This window comes from Pomacea canaliculata, linkage group LG11, assembly GCF_003073045.1.
Source record: "Pomacea canaliculata isolate SZHN2017 linkage group LG11, ASM307304v1, whole genome shotgun sequence".
Taxonomy (NCBI): Eukaryota; Metazoa; Mollusca; class Gastropoda; order Architaenioglossa; family Ampullariidae; genus Pomacea; species Pomacea canaliculata.
In genome coordinates this window covers 19,374,075-19,391,084 of record NC_037600.1, presented here as the reverse complement: position 1 = coordinate 19,391,084, position 17,010 = coordinate 19,374,075, and the positions used below count along the sequence as shown (strand labels likewise).

Sequence of the window (17,010 nt, the reverse complement as noted above, 5' to 3'; positions counted from 1 at the left end):
CTAGGTCAATGTGCTATCATGCCTTTTCCACATCATAGTCATAAATGGCTCACCCGAAGCCGTATAAATAACATCGCCCCCACCCAATCTCCACCCACCACCCACCACCCACCACCCTGTACACACACACACACGGGCGCGTAGAGGCCGAATGTAGTCTGTAGTTGAGATGAGGACAGCGGGGTTTGAGACTTGAGCCCGCACCTCTTTATTTTTTTTTTTTTTAAATCTCGACGCGCATGACTTGGTCCACGCTGAAGTCACGCTCACCGCCCACACGTCCGTCGTCCTGCCATCAAGACACGGTTAGGTGACACGCCAGGACAGGTGACGTAGGCACAACACCGCCAGCCCCTCCTGCTTATCAGCCATGATTCACAAGGTGACGTTATTGCACTGGTGTAGAGGGTGGGGCACACAACTTGCAGCTAGTCATTCGTGCATCGTGCACAGTCTCCACATAGTAGTTGGTAGTCCACATAGGCAGTCTACACATTCTACTATTATCATAATATAACTTACCAACCTGTCTGTGTCTACGCTTTGCTCTCAGTCCTACAATAAACTTAAACCTCAAAAAACGTCCATTCTTTCTTCACTTACAGTCCTAGAGTGTATCACAACGCTTCCGGTCATAAAACCTACCGGTTGAATAGATGTGTGTATCGTCCATTGTGATTTTCTCTTTCCATATACAATGTAAGTTGTTATGTGACAGGGGTTTTATTTACTAAATATTACCTCCATTTATGCGTAGCTTTTACAGCGAGAACCGTCATTTGAAAAGGAATAACAATATTTTTAACAATAATTTATTGCCTTCATTCACTAAGAATATACATGAACACACATGAAAGGAAAGAAGAGGAGAGACCGTGTGAGAGGAGAAGAGACTTCGCCTAACGGATTCATGCGTAAAAACATTCCCCCCCCCCACTCTGTTGTGCACGCTTGGAAATACGCGAACTTGGCATCTGTTTATTACAAAATCAGTTCACATAAAAGTTTACAGCGCGTGGTGCGCCTTTTTTTCGCTGTGTTTACATGTATTAAGTTTGCGTTTCCCTCCTGCCGAGTGGTTAGAGCACTAGAGAACGAAGAGCGCGCTGGTTTAACCCCCGATTAGCGCTGCAAATTCCCCCCACCCCCAGTCGACCCAGCTGGTGGATAACTAACGGATACCTGATTATAATTATAGAAGGGTTGGGGAAGGTAAGGCGGCGAGGGAGAGAAGATGGGCACCTTCCTCAAGTAAAGCTGGCCCCGAGAAAGTGAGGTCTCTAACACCCCCTCCCCCCTCCACCAACGACCTGAAAAGGTTAGGGGATGACCCTTACCATTACTTTTATTCAAATGATCCATGAACCGTTATTACTTTTTGTATCTGTCAGTTGCCTTGGCCAATGTCAGGAAGAAAGCGCTGGAAGTCACGGCAAAACAGTCAATACAATCGATGTCGAGTTATGAGATGCATACACAAGCTTTCAGAACTAATTCTCTTCTGTTGGTAATGGCGCCTAATTCAGTCTATTGATCGACGCTAACCCTTGACTAATGTAGAAGGCCGACAGCTGACGGACAGCCGGATGGTAAGCCGTACTAGAGCCATCAGGCTTCAGGAAACATTCAGATTGGTAAGCAGCATATTGCAGATGTGTACACACGGGATAAAAATAATGTTTTATCGTAGAAAAGTATTTCTAGAACAGAATTTCTTTTCTCATATATAAAATCTTTGCTAGGTTACACAATATTATTTTGCTGACATCAGCATCAGTAGTTTAAAGTTATTTGGTCTATTATACTTTTTTGGAATGAAACTTTTTGGCGCATCTATCAGACGTGGGCACCATAATATAAGCTGAAATTGATTGCCACTGAAATGACACAAAGGGAACACCTTATTTATTGGGACACAGTGGAAGGAAGAAACATTAACAGTGTTGTAAAACATCTTCACAACAGAATCATCATGGCATCCAAAGAAGCCATACCACGGTGCGTAAGAAAGATACTGGACAAGAAAACTATAAATAACACACGAGGAGCTCAACGCAGATAGAGAAAGGAATGAGAGAAGACAATGGAAAATGTAACAAAATTATTAGATCAGTGAAATATTCCTTCATAAGGAACAACATAGCATGTACAACAAAGTACAATCAGCGTGTCTATAATTCATCATGAGTCAAAATCCCAAACTCTATTTTAGTTTAATAGTTTAAGTTTCTCAGCTGAAGTTTATCACAACCCACCATTTCATGGCTGCTCTGATGCTACCCACCATTTGATTCTGCGCTTTGTAAAACTATATATATGTCATGTTATTGCAGCTACTTGCAAACGTTTCTCAAGCTGTTAATATTATGAAAATGTAATTTCATCTAAATTACGATCATTTGCTATTAAAATAGACAGTCACAAACTCTACATTTCAACATTTAAAAGTCACTTATTTTGAAATTTCAAACAAATAGCAATTAAGGAGTAGTATCAATTTTCTACGAGAAATAATTTTTAATAAATTTCTTTTAAACTTAACCTCATATTTTTATTTACACATACATTTATTAATTCTTCTATTATTACTCTGTCTTGCTCTATGGGGTATTACTCACTTAAAAACAACACTAGCAGGTTGCCAAAATATAAATGCTCAGTGTTATAGACAAAATGACAATGTAGCCATTCTTAAATCACTTATATATTTGCTGCAACTATTTTGATTTAAACAACGTGAACCTAAAGTATCTATGAACATAAATAACCAAAAAGGGCACTATGCACATTATGAATTAGTAGGTGTTTGTTTGTTTCTTTCTTTGTTTGTTTGTTTGTTAGAATGACGTATATAAGTGAACTATTTTCTCCGATTATAATGTCTTCAAATTGCGTCATGGTTTCCAGTAGCCTGGCGGATCTTGTTTTGGATGCCATTTTTAACAGACCGTTCTATTCTATTTAGACTTCATATATGCGGCGGCTCGCTTCATTATTCCTCATGGATTTACTTTTCTCTATGATTATTTCCCGCCAGACACTCTTAATTTGCTGCTTTTTTATAAATTGGACAGCAGCCTTGTCTCTTCTCGGATGCAAGATCACTTAACTATCCTTCTTTCCTGCTTCTTGATAACTATTTCTTTTTAAAGATTCGTCATTTCTTCACAAATGCGCATGAAAAGGAGTCTAGGGAATTCAAATGTAAAAGTAGCGAGAGGGCTTCTTTAGTCCTTGAACTGTTTTGTTATTCGGCATTTTTTTCTCACTCCTCTTCGTTTATAACAGATACTGTCTCCCCAGAGTCCTGACTCCGCCTGGATCATTTGCCCTAGGGCTATTTGCCGCCGTTTCATAACTATGGCCGCCGGTCAACCGATGAGAACGATAAGTTATTGTAATCAGAAGTCCTTCGGGTGAAGCTGGTAATCAGTCTTAGAAGTATTTTGTTTTAATACAGGGGCGGTATCATTTCTAGAAGCTTTGAAACGGTCCGCCAGTTTGAAAGAGACCCAGCAAATGACTGATGTTGAATTAAAGGTCTACAAAAGCTGGAAAAAAAAGTCAGATAAGTCTGAGTAGCATAGATGTAAGGTATTGTGATCTTTAGAAAAAGAGGCCATGATAATATTCTCAAACTCCGAATTTTCAAACCAGTTTTGTTCAATGATCACGTGTGAATTGAGGACAGGATTTGAACACAAAACGCAAGTTTTTCTTAATAGCCTGGTTTTTATAGATACTTTGCAAAGTGAACATCACCACAAAATAAAAATAGCGCGCACATTGTCGTCCGCCATCGTAAGTAGACGAACCATTAAAAATTCTCCATAATGACTAGTGAGATTTTATCTTTAACTAAATTACTAAAATTATACTTTCTCTCTCTCTCTCATACACACACACACACAGAGCAAGAGAAAGAGCTGAAAAGTATTTTATCAGCGCACCTTCTGCTCCAGCCTGTGCTCCTACATACACTCACCCATTAAGGTAGCCCTGTGCATCGAACAACCCGGCCGACATTTGTTCACATTCTGGAGGGCTGTGACCGTATGTGTCAAGGGTTTGTGATGCATGGGATGCAAGGATTCCAGGTGCATGGAAACTGCGTAGACTGACTCAGAGGTAGGCTACACTTGCTAGAGCGATGAAATGTCCAGATGTTGACCACGTAAGCTGTGAGTTCGGGTAAAACCTTTTTTGTTTTGGCATAGTTTTGAGTGCTCTAAAGAGATCAGTGAACTCGCTCTGACATCTGTTCGCGTGGCGTTGGACCAGATGACAGGAGTCTTGCTTTTCACTCTTATATTTTGTCTGCGCGCATTTGCCGTTGGCCAGTCAACGTCCAGATGACCCATGATTCGTGAGTTTCATCATTCTCTTTTGTCTATGCGTGCTTCTATAAGGAAGAGGGGGAGATCAGAAGAATGTGCGTGTATGTCGAAGGATATTTGGGCATGATGGGGGAATCGATGGTGGGGATTGCAGTGAATGCACAAGCACGTTTGCGAATATAACGGATTTGCATTCACTCTGGTTCCGTCTAAATTAATGCCTCGGGGTTTGTTCTGGTTTTCTGTGAGTTTATGATACTGATGTTGATTAAGTTTAGATATATGCCAAAGAGGTCTGGCTTAAAACACAAGGTCGAGTTTTCAATAAGTAGCATTCATGAATCGCGTGGTGACAGTTAAAAAAAAAAGTAACTGCTTTCCACATTTGCTGGATTTTGTGCAGTGTTTTGCAAACTTCTCGTGCCACCTACTGTATCTCGTTGTATCATCAGCACCAGGTGTGCTGCACCCTCGGCACGTTTACTGATGGGAGTACGTCGCAAATATTGTTAGAGCGGCAGCTGAGATACGGACTGTGTTACGGGCTATCGACTGATCTAAAGCCTTCCTGCGGTTCCCGGCCTCGTAAGGTCTCGTCAGCGGCGAGTACGAAACTTCTGCCACTGCATATCGTATACCAGCCATGTCAGCGAGTTTTGTTACAGACTATAAACGACAATCATGCCAAAGACTTTTGTTACAGTCTACGGGTGACAGTGGGACTGACACGTGTGCATTGTATGCGTGTGTGATTGCAGAAAGATGTGCGCGTGCGAATATGTGGCCGTATGTGTGTGTGTGTGTGTGCGTGTGCATGGGCATGCGTGATCCCTGAATGTGTGTAGAACGCTTGGTGGCCATTGTCGGATCCATTCTCCAACCGCTGATACAAATACAACCATGCGTACAGTACTTGATTTTCAGACCGTTTATATAACTCTGACTTAAATTATATCTAAAAAATAATTGATTACAATTAAAAAAATTGAATGTTAATCCTCACTTATTAAATAATCAAAATTAACACAATGTTTGCTTGTGATGTGAAGAACATATTGGCTGCTTTTTAAAGGACAGAGAGTGGCAACAATCATGGGACAAATGAAATTAGCCGACAAGCTAGCGCGTTCATCGGGGAAAATGAACTCTTCGTTCCGTAGCGAGTTATTTATTCAAGTTCACCTTTAGTAACAAAAGAAGTCACTTAACAAGCTATTAGTCGTAAAAAAATCCTCATGTAATGAGACTATAGAGTAAGAAATTAACACAACAGATTTTTTAAAGCAAACTCTCTGTGGCCGTACTTTCAAACTGAGGGTAAGTCACCTCCCCTTCCCTGGCAAAATGGAAGAATCAAGATCCACGGTGTCCAGATCCTGCCGCTATTGCTTTATGTTACTTAATGCCCGGGCATCTTTGCCACTGTTTTATAACTATGGTTCTTGGAGTAAAGCAACATTGGCGTAGTCTGGACGCCGCCTTATATCTGCTAAGACAAGAAAGTTCCCTTTGAGTTCTCTATATTGCCCATGGCAACGACTTAACCTCGCTTTATGACTACTGCCTCTGGGAATTCCCAGTGCTACTGTAACAAATAAACTCGCCTGCCAAGCTCTCAGAATGTCCAGGTAATGATCCCCTGTAACAAATTAACAGGAGCTTATCTCCGCGCCTGTAACCACTAACCTCCCTTGCTTCGTGCAGGCCAAGCGGGACCTATTCGCCAAGTACGAGACTCGTGAGCGCCATGCTGACGGCACGGCCGAGGACCAAGACCACGACACGGCAGCTCATTACGGCATTGTAGCGGAAGAGGAGACCAGAGAAAGGGTAGGCTCGCAGACTTGGCACCATGACACGAACAGAAAAATCAGCCAGCCTTGTTTGGATTCCAGGGGCTTGGTTACAAGCGCCCCTAACCAGCCTGCAAATCGTCATCGCCACAACTCAACGGTATCCAAAGACATGCGCTAACTGACCACGAGCACCCCTCTCTTTTTTCACTGACCTCCTCCCTGTTTTTTGACGTCTTCTCCTCCATACTCCAGAGCTTGATCCTTGCAAAGTGTGCTTAGAGCTAATCGTGCTTGGCACCATGGAAAGCAAGCGGTAATCGATACGATAGTATTAGGGCCAAGAAAAGTTATTTTTATGGCATACGATTATTATACCCACCGATGTGTGCGGGAACCCATTTATTGGTAAATTGCCCACAACAGTATACAATTTCAGGGAATCACGTGTATAGCACTGACCATATATTAAAAATATGTACATTAACATCCCCTGTACTCATTTCTTACCTTTTTATATTTTTGTTTCCTTCTCCCACTCCTTCTCCCGCATACTTTGATGTGTACAGGTAGGAAAGATGAATATGATATAGTCGAAAGTACATAGGACAAGCGAAGACGTTTTCTAAGATCAATTATTTTTGAAGTATAAGAGAAATATTCAAAGTTCCTTACTTTTTATTGGCGAATTGTTCCAGGAAATTGTTTCAGGATTATTTTTAATGAGTCTAACTACAACACCTGTCTTGCTTTCCTATTCTGAAGTGCGTTCGTTAACTGCTGTTGTGTTGATTCTGTTACTGATTTATCTTATTCACCATTTATTAACCTCACTTTTAAGCGTAACAGTCTTGTTTCTGCACTTCTATTATGCACATTATGCACACCAGTACGATGTTCAGAATGCATTTTCGTGTGCCCCAACTAAGTTGTTTGCATACGCTGCATTTTTCTATATTTGTCCCTACTTAGTCTCAGTTTAGATAAGAGTTTTGAAGTTAGATTTGTGGAAAACTTTCTCTTGCTTGTTAATTATAATGGCCAATTACCTTGAAAAAGTTATTTCAAAATAGTTTTTGCTCTTTTTTCTCACAAGCTGCACTAGAGTGCCTCGAGAATAGGCTGCCATCTGCAATAGGTTTTGTTCAGTGTTGCTAGAAGGCTTGTATTCTGCGCTTAGTTGAAGGTATTTTACCGTTTCCATTTCTGTATTGGTGTTAGGGCCTTCAAGAAACTGTGATCTTACCCTTCTGAATGTTTTTGTATTTTCATCTCAGTTCGTGAAATAGTTATGTGACCATTTCGACTAATTAGTTTTGTTGTAAAGACAAATAACGATGGCAGTCAGTGCTACGTATGAATGACAGACGTAGTGATGATGAGGTGGAGGACTTTGTTAATTGACTCTGGTAAGTGAGTGACACAGATTAACACTCTAGACCAGCGCTAATCCATAGCAGTATTTATTGACTCATTAATTTGTTTATTTGTCTAACTGCGCTAGCACGATGCGATGTTGTCAATTTACTGTCTTGGTATACCCTTTATGTGACATATTATTTGTTAACAGAGCTTAAAAGCAAACGAAAGAAAGATGTTTTGAACAGCTTATCGGAAACACTATGGTGTGGCTAATCATGCTGCTTATTTTAATAAACTGACTTCATAATGATGTACTAAGTATTTTTATTGTATTTGTTTATCTGTAGTTGTCTATTCATTATATCTTATTTGTACGAAAGTCTCTTTAAATGTGTTTTGAACACATGGTACATTTTAAAAGTGCAGTATCATTGCTTTATTTATATACTAAAGATGCAATAATATTTTTATTGCATGTAGAATGCCTCTTGCTCACACATTAAGCGCATTTGTTATATAAATACTTGTATAATAATAATATTGTAATGGGCGTATGCATGGTATCAATTTTGAAAGTTCTTAATTGTGATGGAAACAAAGTAATTTTTTGATACATACACTGTTTTTAATGCATTGAAATTAGTCGTTGAATAGATACTAACGATTACTGTTTTCAAATTAATGTTATCAAACTATAATTATTGATAATCTATACACGGAATGAAGGCAAATGAAAATAACTCTGACTGCTCTCTACACAAACTGTTTGTAAAGTAGCTGGCTTGTTTCCCTGTCCTCGCTAACGTCTGTTTGCTTGTGGTTGTAGAGCTCGTCTGACGTGTCGGTGGTGCGGGAGGGTGGTCACAGAACGCTGTGCGCCACCAAATCCCTTCAGAACCCTCAGCACATCGCCGACGGCAGCCTCGCTGCACAGGTCCGACGCCACCAGATGATGCGGCTTGGGGAGACTTTCGACAATGGCCGGTCAGGCAGGCGAGAAGGTGAAGGACGGGTTAATTGACTTAAGATTACCGCAGGAAGAGCTGTTGGCATTAATTGTAGCCTTGTCTTAATTTTGCTGTTCGATGTTGTTTCTCAGACACGGACACTATGCACGGCCAACACGCCCTTTGTACATTAGCAGGTGGACATTGATGTCTAGGGAGTTTTTCTTCTTAGTAAAAAGCTGGTTACGCGCAATTTTTATGCATCTATTCAGACATTAACGCACAGTCATGAAAGCGCACGTTCGGATTTATACATCGACAAATACCTCACACAATAAAGTAGTACCTAGTAGAAAATAAGGAAACAGTGAAAAAGATGCGGAAATCGTTTATGAAGATGAAGAATAATGACTGCCACTTTGATCTGCTCGAAGGTTCGTTGGAAAAGACCGATCGTTCACGATCGCTTCCTCCAGTTTTCGAAGGTATTATATTTCAGATAAAGGGGAGCATCCCACGGTCAATAAACACATTGGTTTGCTTTTTATGCGGTTTAATAGTTTGCCTCTCTTTTTTTTTTTTTGTTAAAGTCTTGCGTTATTTATTAAGTTTAAAGTCTTTTTTGATATTTTTGATTTGCGTTGTTTGTGTTTTATTTATTTATAATTTTGGCATGTTCTTTCTTTTTCAAATTTTTAATTTGTTACTGATTATTTGTTATACTGGGTACATTTTGGTATGTTGGCAGTCAGTAATGTGGGCAGACGTTTTCTTGAGTTTCCTGCACACACACATATATATAGATAGTTATAGAGAGAATCTAGCTATTTTTAATATCTCGAAAATTTTACCTTGCTCCTCCTGTTACCCAGATTCTCACTTTCCAAGCGTTTAACCCATTTTATAATACCTCGCAATATAATCTTTTTTTCTTTTATGAGGACATCATATTTCACCTCAGTTTTTTGTACAGTATTGTACATAAAAGACTATTTCACTCTTACATCTACTGTTTTGAATTCTGCTTTTCAGCATTTTCATAGAATGTATTTTAAGTATTTTAATTGATGAATTATATATATGTATTTAAGTATTTTACTTAATGCAGTCTGTGCGCGCGTGTGTGTGTTGTGTTGTGTATGCATGTGGGAATGCGCGTGTGTGCATGCTTGTATTCATGTGTTCAGAAGCCCAAGGCAGCAGCTTCCATCCGTTCAGCCGACAACTGTCCATCAGCATGGAGGGCTCCGAGTTGCTTCAGCGGCAACACCAGCGGCAGCACAACAGCGGCTATCACAACTTGAACAGCAGCCACGGCAACAACATCAACTTCAACGCTGGCCCTGCGGTGACGTCATCGCGCGTGGCCGGCAGCTCAAGCAGTGCCAGTACAGTGGAGAGTGATGAGCTCTTGGCAGACGACCAAGCCAGGCGCAGATGCAGCTCCAAGCATCTTGGTGACATCACCAGCACCGGTCCTTTCTTGGCCGACGTCAGCAGAGACAGGTAGGGAGTGGAAGGAATTAAGGAAGTGATTGTGTAACGCTGATGATGTCCATCTGCCTGGTAGTGATAATACTTTGCGGATGATTAACAGCTATGAGGAACCGGATTTCTCATTTTAAATGCTTAGTCTGTTCTGGTTCCTTTTTGAGAATTATGCGTGTATATGATCTTCACCCATTCTGGGCCTGACCGTTTCCTGTTTTTATGTTGGATGATTACTGTGTGTGCGATATCTGAATCATGTCAATGATCACTGCAAATATTGTCCAAATGCTTGCAAACACAACTTAACACGTAATTAATTTCGAACTGCAAACTTTTTCTTCAATTAAGTTTCAAACACCAACAAATGAAAGTGTTATGATTCGAAAAAGAGGTCGCAACAGTCGACCAGTTCTTTCGGCTAAGCCTGATGATGCTTCATAGGTTTTTTTCAAAACGTCTCGTTCTACAAAATATCAAATTACAGATTGTTGATTATTTTATTATTTCTCGGACATAAAATAAATGGCTTAGTTTGCATTCTTAAGTTGTAGTGCGTGGCTTGATTAAAAAGTCAAAATTAAGCAGGCCTTTCCAATATTTTCACAACATCAAGCAAACAAAGCATAAATACAATTTTTTAAACTATCATATAGATAAGGAAGTTATCAGCTTTATATTACTAAATATTTGTGTCCATGCTTGAGTTTATGCTTTCATTAATTTGTGAACTAATGTCACATTCAGTTTAGTTGTATTACTGCGACTCTCTTTTTGATGGCTTCCCTGTTGTCACACCCCTCATCCTTCAACTCGTTCAAAACGATGGTGCCCCGAGTGGTGCCCCGGGGCATAAGACTGATAACGTCATGCCCCTTCTTCGCCTCCTGTATTGGCTGTGACCGACCGTATCACTTACAAAACAAAATGGACTGTCTTTGTTATAAAATGTCTCCCACTGGGCTCCTGATTACATTTCTTCCTGCTTTGCCCTCCAGACTTTGTTCCGCCCATTCAGCGGCTGACACTCCGACTCCACATTCACCCAACAATACTTCGCTCTGCTAGCGAGCGAGCCTTTGCGTGCGCTGGTCCCCTCTTCTTGGAGCACTTCCTTTGCCAATCTGCATCTCTCTGTTGTTTCAAGCGCCTAATGAAAGCTCACCTTATTAAACTCTCTATTAAACACTCCCCAGTTCCTCGGACTGTTTCCATGGGATCAGTGCGCTTTATAAGTCTCATAAACCGAAACTGAAATTATTAAAAGACATAAAGTTGATATGATATTATCAAGTTTGCTATTGCAGCTCTTTGTCTGCCTCCAGTGACTCAGCTATCGATAAAGGAGATAATACAGATCTTGTGGCTAGAGTTCACGAACTTGAAGCTGAGCTAATGTGAGTATTGTCGAAAGGAGTCAATAGAAAATAATAAGATATTTTTTAGCATCTTTGCTTAGGTATGCATTAGAAAATCGCTACATTTCCATGAAGTCTTGTGCTAGACTAGAAAGAGAAGTATATCATAGAATTTTTGAGAAATTAACCTACCTCGAACTACATTTTACTACATTCAATTTATAATAAAGTGAACATATTATGGATATTGCAAGGCTTTACTATAGTCATGTTAAGCCTTGGGGTTTTTTTTAATAGAACGTCCAAATGTGAACTGGCCAAGGTGATGAACAGGCAGACCTGCTTCCAGGAAATTTTAAAACAAAAGGACGAGATCATTCTTGACCTTGACGAGAAGTTGGGGAAGCTGGGTGGGGCCGACATAGGCTACGACAGCAAGAAACGGTAACTTGTCTTCCGGAGTTTCTCAGTATTTTTCACTGTGTCGTCATACATGCCCACACATTCGTATACATTCGAGCCATGTTTTATGGGACATAAATATTCTTTCTTCTTGTTTCATTGTTTTAAGTGTATTTTGTTATAAACACTAAGTGACATTTAATCGTTTGCTTTACACTGTCGAGACGATAAAACACGACAGTTCATTTAATATTTCGAGGTTTTCTTCAGTTTCAATAGCTATGCGATGATTGTGTGCATGTTTGCGATGTCTGACTTGTTGACTACTTGTATGTGACCAGTGATACAAATGTTTATAGACGGAGGTATAACTCTGTTGTTTATGTGTTCGTTCGTATCTACGCGAGTGTACAATAATTCTCGTATTCTGTGTGTTGTTATGAGCGTTCTCCGGATCAATGTTTCAGGTCATTACAAACTTCCAAAGAGCAACAGGAAAGGGTTCGCATACTTCAGAACCAAAACCGGTTCCTGAACGAGGAAGTGAGGCGCCTGGCTCGTCTTCGCTCACAAGAGCAGACGAAGATCAAAGAGCAGGATGGGTCAGTGATTCGTCTTCTATATTCTAGTTAACGTTATACCTCCTTGCATTAAGCTTTAAAAGATGTACAAGTAGTGTCTAGCAACTTTCCCTTTTGTGATATGAATCACCTCAGTAATAATACATCACCTGTGTGCGAGACAATATTCAATACAATTAATGAGGGGTAGGGGTGATAGTGACACGCAGCAATGTGATAGCAGATGTATGCCATGTGTTGTATAAAGTCCGTATTACAATACAGAAACTTGTCAGAGCTAGAGGGGACCATAGAGCTCTGGAAACTGCAGTACGTTTCGCTGATTCAGTCCAGCATCCGCTTCACTGGGTCAGACACCATGGACGATGCCGAACTCTCTCTATATGGGGGAGACAGGGTCAGTCCTATTTGTTTCAGATGTTTGTTCTCTCTGTGTGTGTGTGTGTGCGAGCGAGCGAGGTAAAAGTAAGATATTTTAAATGGGAAAATAAAGAAAAATACTATCAAATACAATTAAAATTAAACATTAGTGTTATATAATATATCTTTATTAAGAAGAAATTCATGTATTTCTTCTTAACTTTCAATTATTTTACTGCAGTTTGTTCATGGAAACATTAAAAAGTTAAGCTTTAACTTAAGAATAGATTTATAGAACGCGTTCATGTTGACAGCACAAGAACAAAGTTCGAGCTCTTCTAGAGGAAGCTAGGAAAATCAACCCAAGTCTTCCAACGTACGAAAAGTAAGTACTGACTGACTGACTGTCTGACTGACTGTCTGTCTGTCTGTCGGTCTGTCGGTCTGTCGGTCTGTCGGTCTGTCTGTCTGTCTGTCTGTCTGTCTGTCTGTCTGTCACAAAAGACCAGGCTAGCCTAACAAAATAAACCCCTTGTCATTGTTGTTGTTTTGTACAGCCTAGCAGCAGGTGAGGTTCACGTGGACTACTATGGCTTCAAGCACCAATTCCAGGACTCGGGTTTGCTGCTGCACTACCTGTGCCAAGAGTTGACGCAACACTACCTGACCCAGGCGTCGGCCCACGAGCAGCACTATCACCGTTGGCACAACTACCTCAGGACCAACGCCAAGTGCATCATGAAAAACGTAGGTTTCCACACACGCCACTTTGTGTGGTGTATGACATCTCATGAAGCAAGTCAGAGAAAGTACATCTCAGCTTTGGCATGTAATGATATAGAAAGGTGGTTAAAGATCTGTCGCCGAAGATCGTTTACAAACAGATTACATTGATTTATTTTCCTTTTCCTTAGCTCTGCGTTACCTCCACATGTAAATGATGTAAGAACAATCTGGAAATAAAATAAATATCATTGCGATTTATAAAATGGTGTCATTTGCTACGTATACTCAAGAGAAGGCAACGACACGTTTCACACTCATTTCAAACACCTCCATTCCTGCTTAGGGAGCGAAGAATACACTGCAATACACAATGCAGTCAGTGAGACATGATTGTCGTGTTCATTTGATACCCACTGCATAATTTTTATTCTCCAGTACCACCTCTCAGTGCCAAAAGATAGAGACCCCCACCCCCACCCCGAACAAACAGCTAAGGGAGAGAATGTCGTTTGCGACCGTAGAGAAATTAAAAGAATTACAACCCTTTTAACCGGTGTTACTACTTTCCCATTTTGCCATTATTGCCGCATTGGACCAATCCATTTATGTATCACAACAAACTTGGCCAAACTGTATCCCAGCTGTATAAACTAAAGATAATGTAAATGTAATCCTTCGTTAAAATGATTCATAGTAGGGGCTATGGATTATCATTGTCTAGGGCACTCTAGGCCTCGCGGCCTATTTAATGTTGCCTCTTAATGCTGGTTCTGAATTTCATAGAAATACATTCATATACACATACATTCATGCAGACATTCCATACACAGCTTATTAAATATTTGTGTGGTGATATGAAATGAACCACCCAGGGGTACAATATGCTTCAGTGAGGGTGCTAAAGCCATGGTTGTAGTCTTGCTTTACATCTTTATATCCAGAAGAATATTACTGGAATGCATTCAGTGGCCAGAATCTGCTTGTTATTAACCATTTAGGCTGTATCTGATGACAATCGTTTGACAATATAGGCAGAATAACTTTAATAAGAAGCATTCTCTGGCTGCAGCGAAAAGAACTCAAAGAGCTGTGTCGAGCTGGTATCCCTGATCAGTTTCGAAAGCAGGTGTGGCGCAGTCTCATCCATGACCAGGTGGCGGAGATAATGGCGGAGAAGGGCAACCATTACTACCGCAGCTTATGCAGCACACTGCCTGACTCACCAGTGAGTGGCCAAAACTTATCTTTACTAGGTGTTAGCAGTTCTTCACATTTGAACACAAATGAACAAGTATTTGTATAACTTGCAGAGGGACGAAAAAGTGCTAGACGTGTGTAGTTATTTGAGTCTTTGTAAAAACTGCAATAATGTTAGTTTTGTAATACTGTTTTTTTTTTTTTTTTTTTTTTTACTGTTGTGGTTTCTGTAACGGCTTTTTTTCACATGAATGGGTTGTTAGCTCAAAGCAAAACCCCCAACCTGGAGGGCCAGGGTGCAACATTTTAGTTTTGTAATACATTTACGTGTATTTGTGTAGTTTGCATTAGTCATGCAGGGACGTACACTCATTTATTGTGTGTGTGTTTGTGTGTGTGTGTGCACGTGCGTGTGTTAGCTGGCAGCTCGTTATCGCAAACAGATCAGCTTGGACCTGATGCGCACGATGCCGGGTAACGTCAAGTTTTCCACCCAGGGATCAAAAGGGGTAGGTACTTCAGTACCTGCTTTAAATTCCAATGGGTAACAATATAATCATAAAACTCTGTCATAAAAGTAGGCAGCGTTGCTTTGATCAAAATACCTTCAACGATTGGGTACCCGTTGTATCAGCATCATCTTCAGACTGGAGTTATCCGTCTGGAAAAACGCGTTTCGTGTAAGACGTTGGTTGTATCACAGCAGGAAAATTGTTAATGTGATTGTGCACATGCACATTGATATATGTAATTTGGAGTAGGTATAGTATGTGCGTATGTATTTCAGGTCATGGACTTGCAAGATGTGTTGCTTGCCTTCTGTATCCATAACCCCAACGTGGGCTACTGTCAGGGCATGAACTTCCTGGTTGCCATGGCGCTTCTATTCATGGACGCTCAAGATGCCTTCTGGTACTGCCTCCCAGCTCAGTAACTTTTACAAAATACCTTAGTCTTGCATATTTTTGGTGTTTTCCACATTTATCACTGCCTGATGCTGCAATCTGCCGTATGTGAATTTTCTTCAGCTAAAAGCTTAACAGCTGGATTTCTCTATACTTTAAAAGGTACTTGTAGCCAATGTTTGTGATTCTGGCTGAATGTTTCTTAATAATACTAATAAATCGGATATAATGTGTCCCTAGGACCCTGGTGGCTGTGACAGAGAAATACCATAGCATTAGCTATTTCGATCAGCATCTCCTGGGAGCCCAGGCCGACCAAAAAGTCCTCGCCGTTCTTCTGGGCGACCTTTTGCCGGAATTGGCGCGCCATCTGGAGGCAATTGACATCGAAATCTCCACGGTGACGCTCAACTGGTTCTTGGCCATCTTTTTCGATGCCGTGCCTTTCCACGTGAGTTATTTTTTTCACTTGCATTTCTCTTTTGTTTTGTTTCTCTTTTTAGAAACTTTGTTTTGTTTGTTTACATGCTTTTCTCATAACAGTGAGCTACCTTATATTGCAACTATCACCTCCTGAATAATACGCGCGCACGCGCAAACACACACACACATCTTGGTGACGTCGATCACTGGCGCTACTCAACGTCTGTCTTTCAAATGTTCTTAACGCCTTTATTTTTTATGGATTTAAGTGAACAAGTGTCAGTTTGCGTTTACGTCTGACTTTTGGTGTCAAAGGTTGCCGTGGGAAAGGTCACCTCGGTTGTAGGTGGAGTAAAGGGCGGAGACAGCTGGGTGCTGTGAACATGTCAGACTTGTTTATTTGCCGGCTGATAGCGTTGCTTCGGAGTTTTCAGAGGCAAGAGTAATGGACCCAGATGATTTGTTGTACTTTAAGAAAGCTTATATATCTTAGTCTGTAAAAGACACTATCTAGTCACTGTGCTCATATCTCAAGCAGAAGGCTTCAAAGCTGGGTTTGTCCAATCTGTTGTGACCTGATTTACAGAGAATGTCGAAGGCGGCAGAAGGAGAGGGTTACCTTACTTCTAGTTGCCATGCTTTAGAAACCGTGATTCACTTATGGTTATTAGGCCAGGAACTTTCGCCTTTATATGTACACTGCCTCAAAAAGAATGTTGCTATAGTTTTCTGACGATGATTTCGCACGACAAAGACCTAAAAAGCAAACTCAATGCTTACAGTTTACATAAAAAAATTTTCCGGCGTATGATTTGAAGAAATGACCTTTGAGAAGCAAATGAAAAAACGAAAAATACAGACTGCTTACCTCAGTTTACGGAGAGTGTCGCTTTCATGCAGCAGTAAAAGGATTTCTTTCTTTTTTTAAACATTCATGACACATCATTAAATATGTGGCTACTTTTGGCAAATTGTTAATCACTGCGTAAAATGTTTGCTGCGGTCATTTGGAAGACCTAAACGGATGTATGTAGAATATGTGACTGACTTCTGCAAAGTCTTTGCACAATGTTCATGTTTAAAAAAAATGTAAGAGTAATTGATAATCTTATTAAGGGAAGCAGTTATTAG

At 40.5% G+C, this 17,010-nt stretch overlaps 1 protein-coding gene across 11 annotated transcripts in view; it reads left to right on the top strand.

The window, feature by feature from the left end:
* Window positions 1-17,010, top strand: part of LOC112576362 — a 67,999-nt gene that overhangs the window by 31,206 nt on the left and 19,783 nt on the right. For 6 of the 11 annotated variants that reach the window (XM_025258749.1, XM_025258751.1, XM_025258748.1 and 3 more), the window contains exons 5-18: window positions 6,042-6,290; window positions 8,319-8,493; window positions 8,874-8,924; window positions 9,627-9,945; window positions 11,235-11,324; window positions 11,583-11,729; window positions 12,155-12,289; window positions 12,533-12,665; window positions 12,943-13,013; window positions 13,186-13,375; window positions 14,424-14,579; window positions 14,971-15,060; window positions 15,339-15,463; window positions 15,697-15,907. In XM_025258749.1, the coding sequence (XP_025114534.1) occupies window positions 6,042-6,290; window positions 8,319-8,493; window positions 8,874-8,924; window positions 9,627-9,945; window positions 11,235-11,324; window positions 11,583-11,729; window positions 12,155-12,289; window positions 12,533-12,665; window positions 12,943-13,013; window positions 13,186-13,375; window positions 14,424-14,579; window positions 14,971-15,060; window positions 15,339-15,463; window positions 15,697-15,907 (2,142 nt within the window). Of the gene's footprint in view, window positions 1-4,708; window positions 4,944-6,041; window positions 6,291-8,318; window positions 8,494-8,873; window positions 8,925-9,626; window positions 9,946-11,234; window positions 11,325-11,582; window positions 11,730-12,154; window positions 12,290-12,532; window positions 12,666-12,942; window positions 13,014-13,185; window positions 13,376-14,423; window positions 14,580-14,970; window positions 15,061-15,338; window positions 15,464-15,696; window positions 15,908-17,010 lie in introns of those variants that run through there. The other 5 variants (XM_025258756.1, XM_025258752.1, XM_025258754.1 and 2 more) reach the window with 5 other exon arrangements.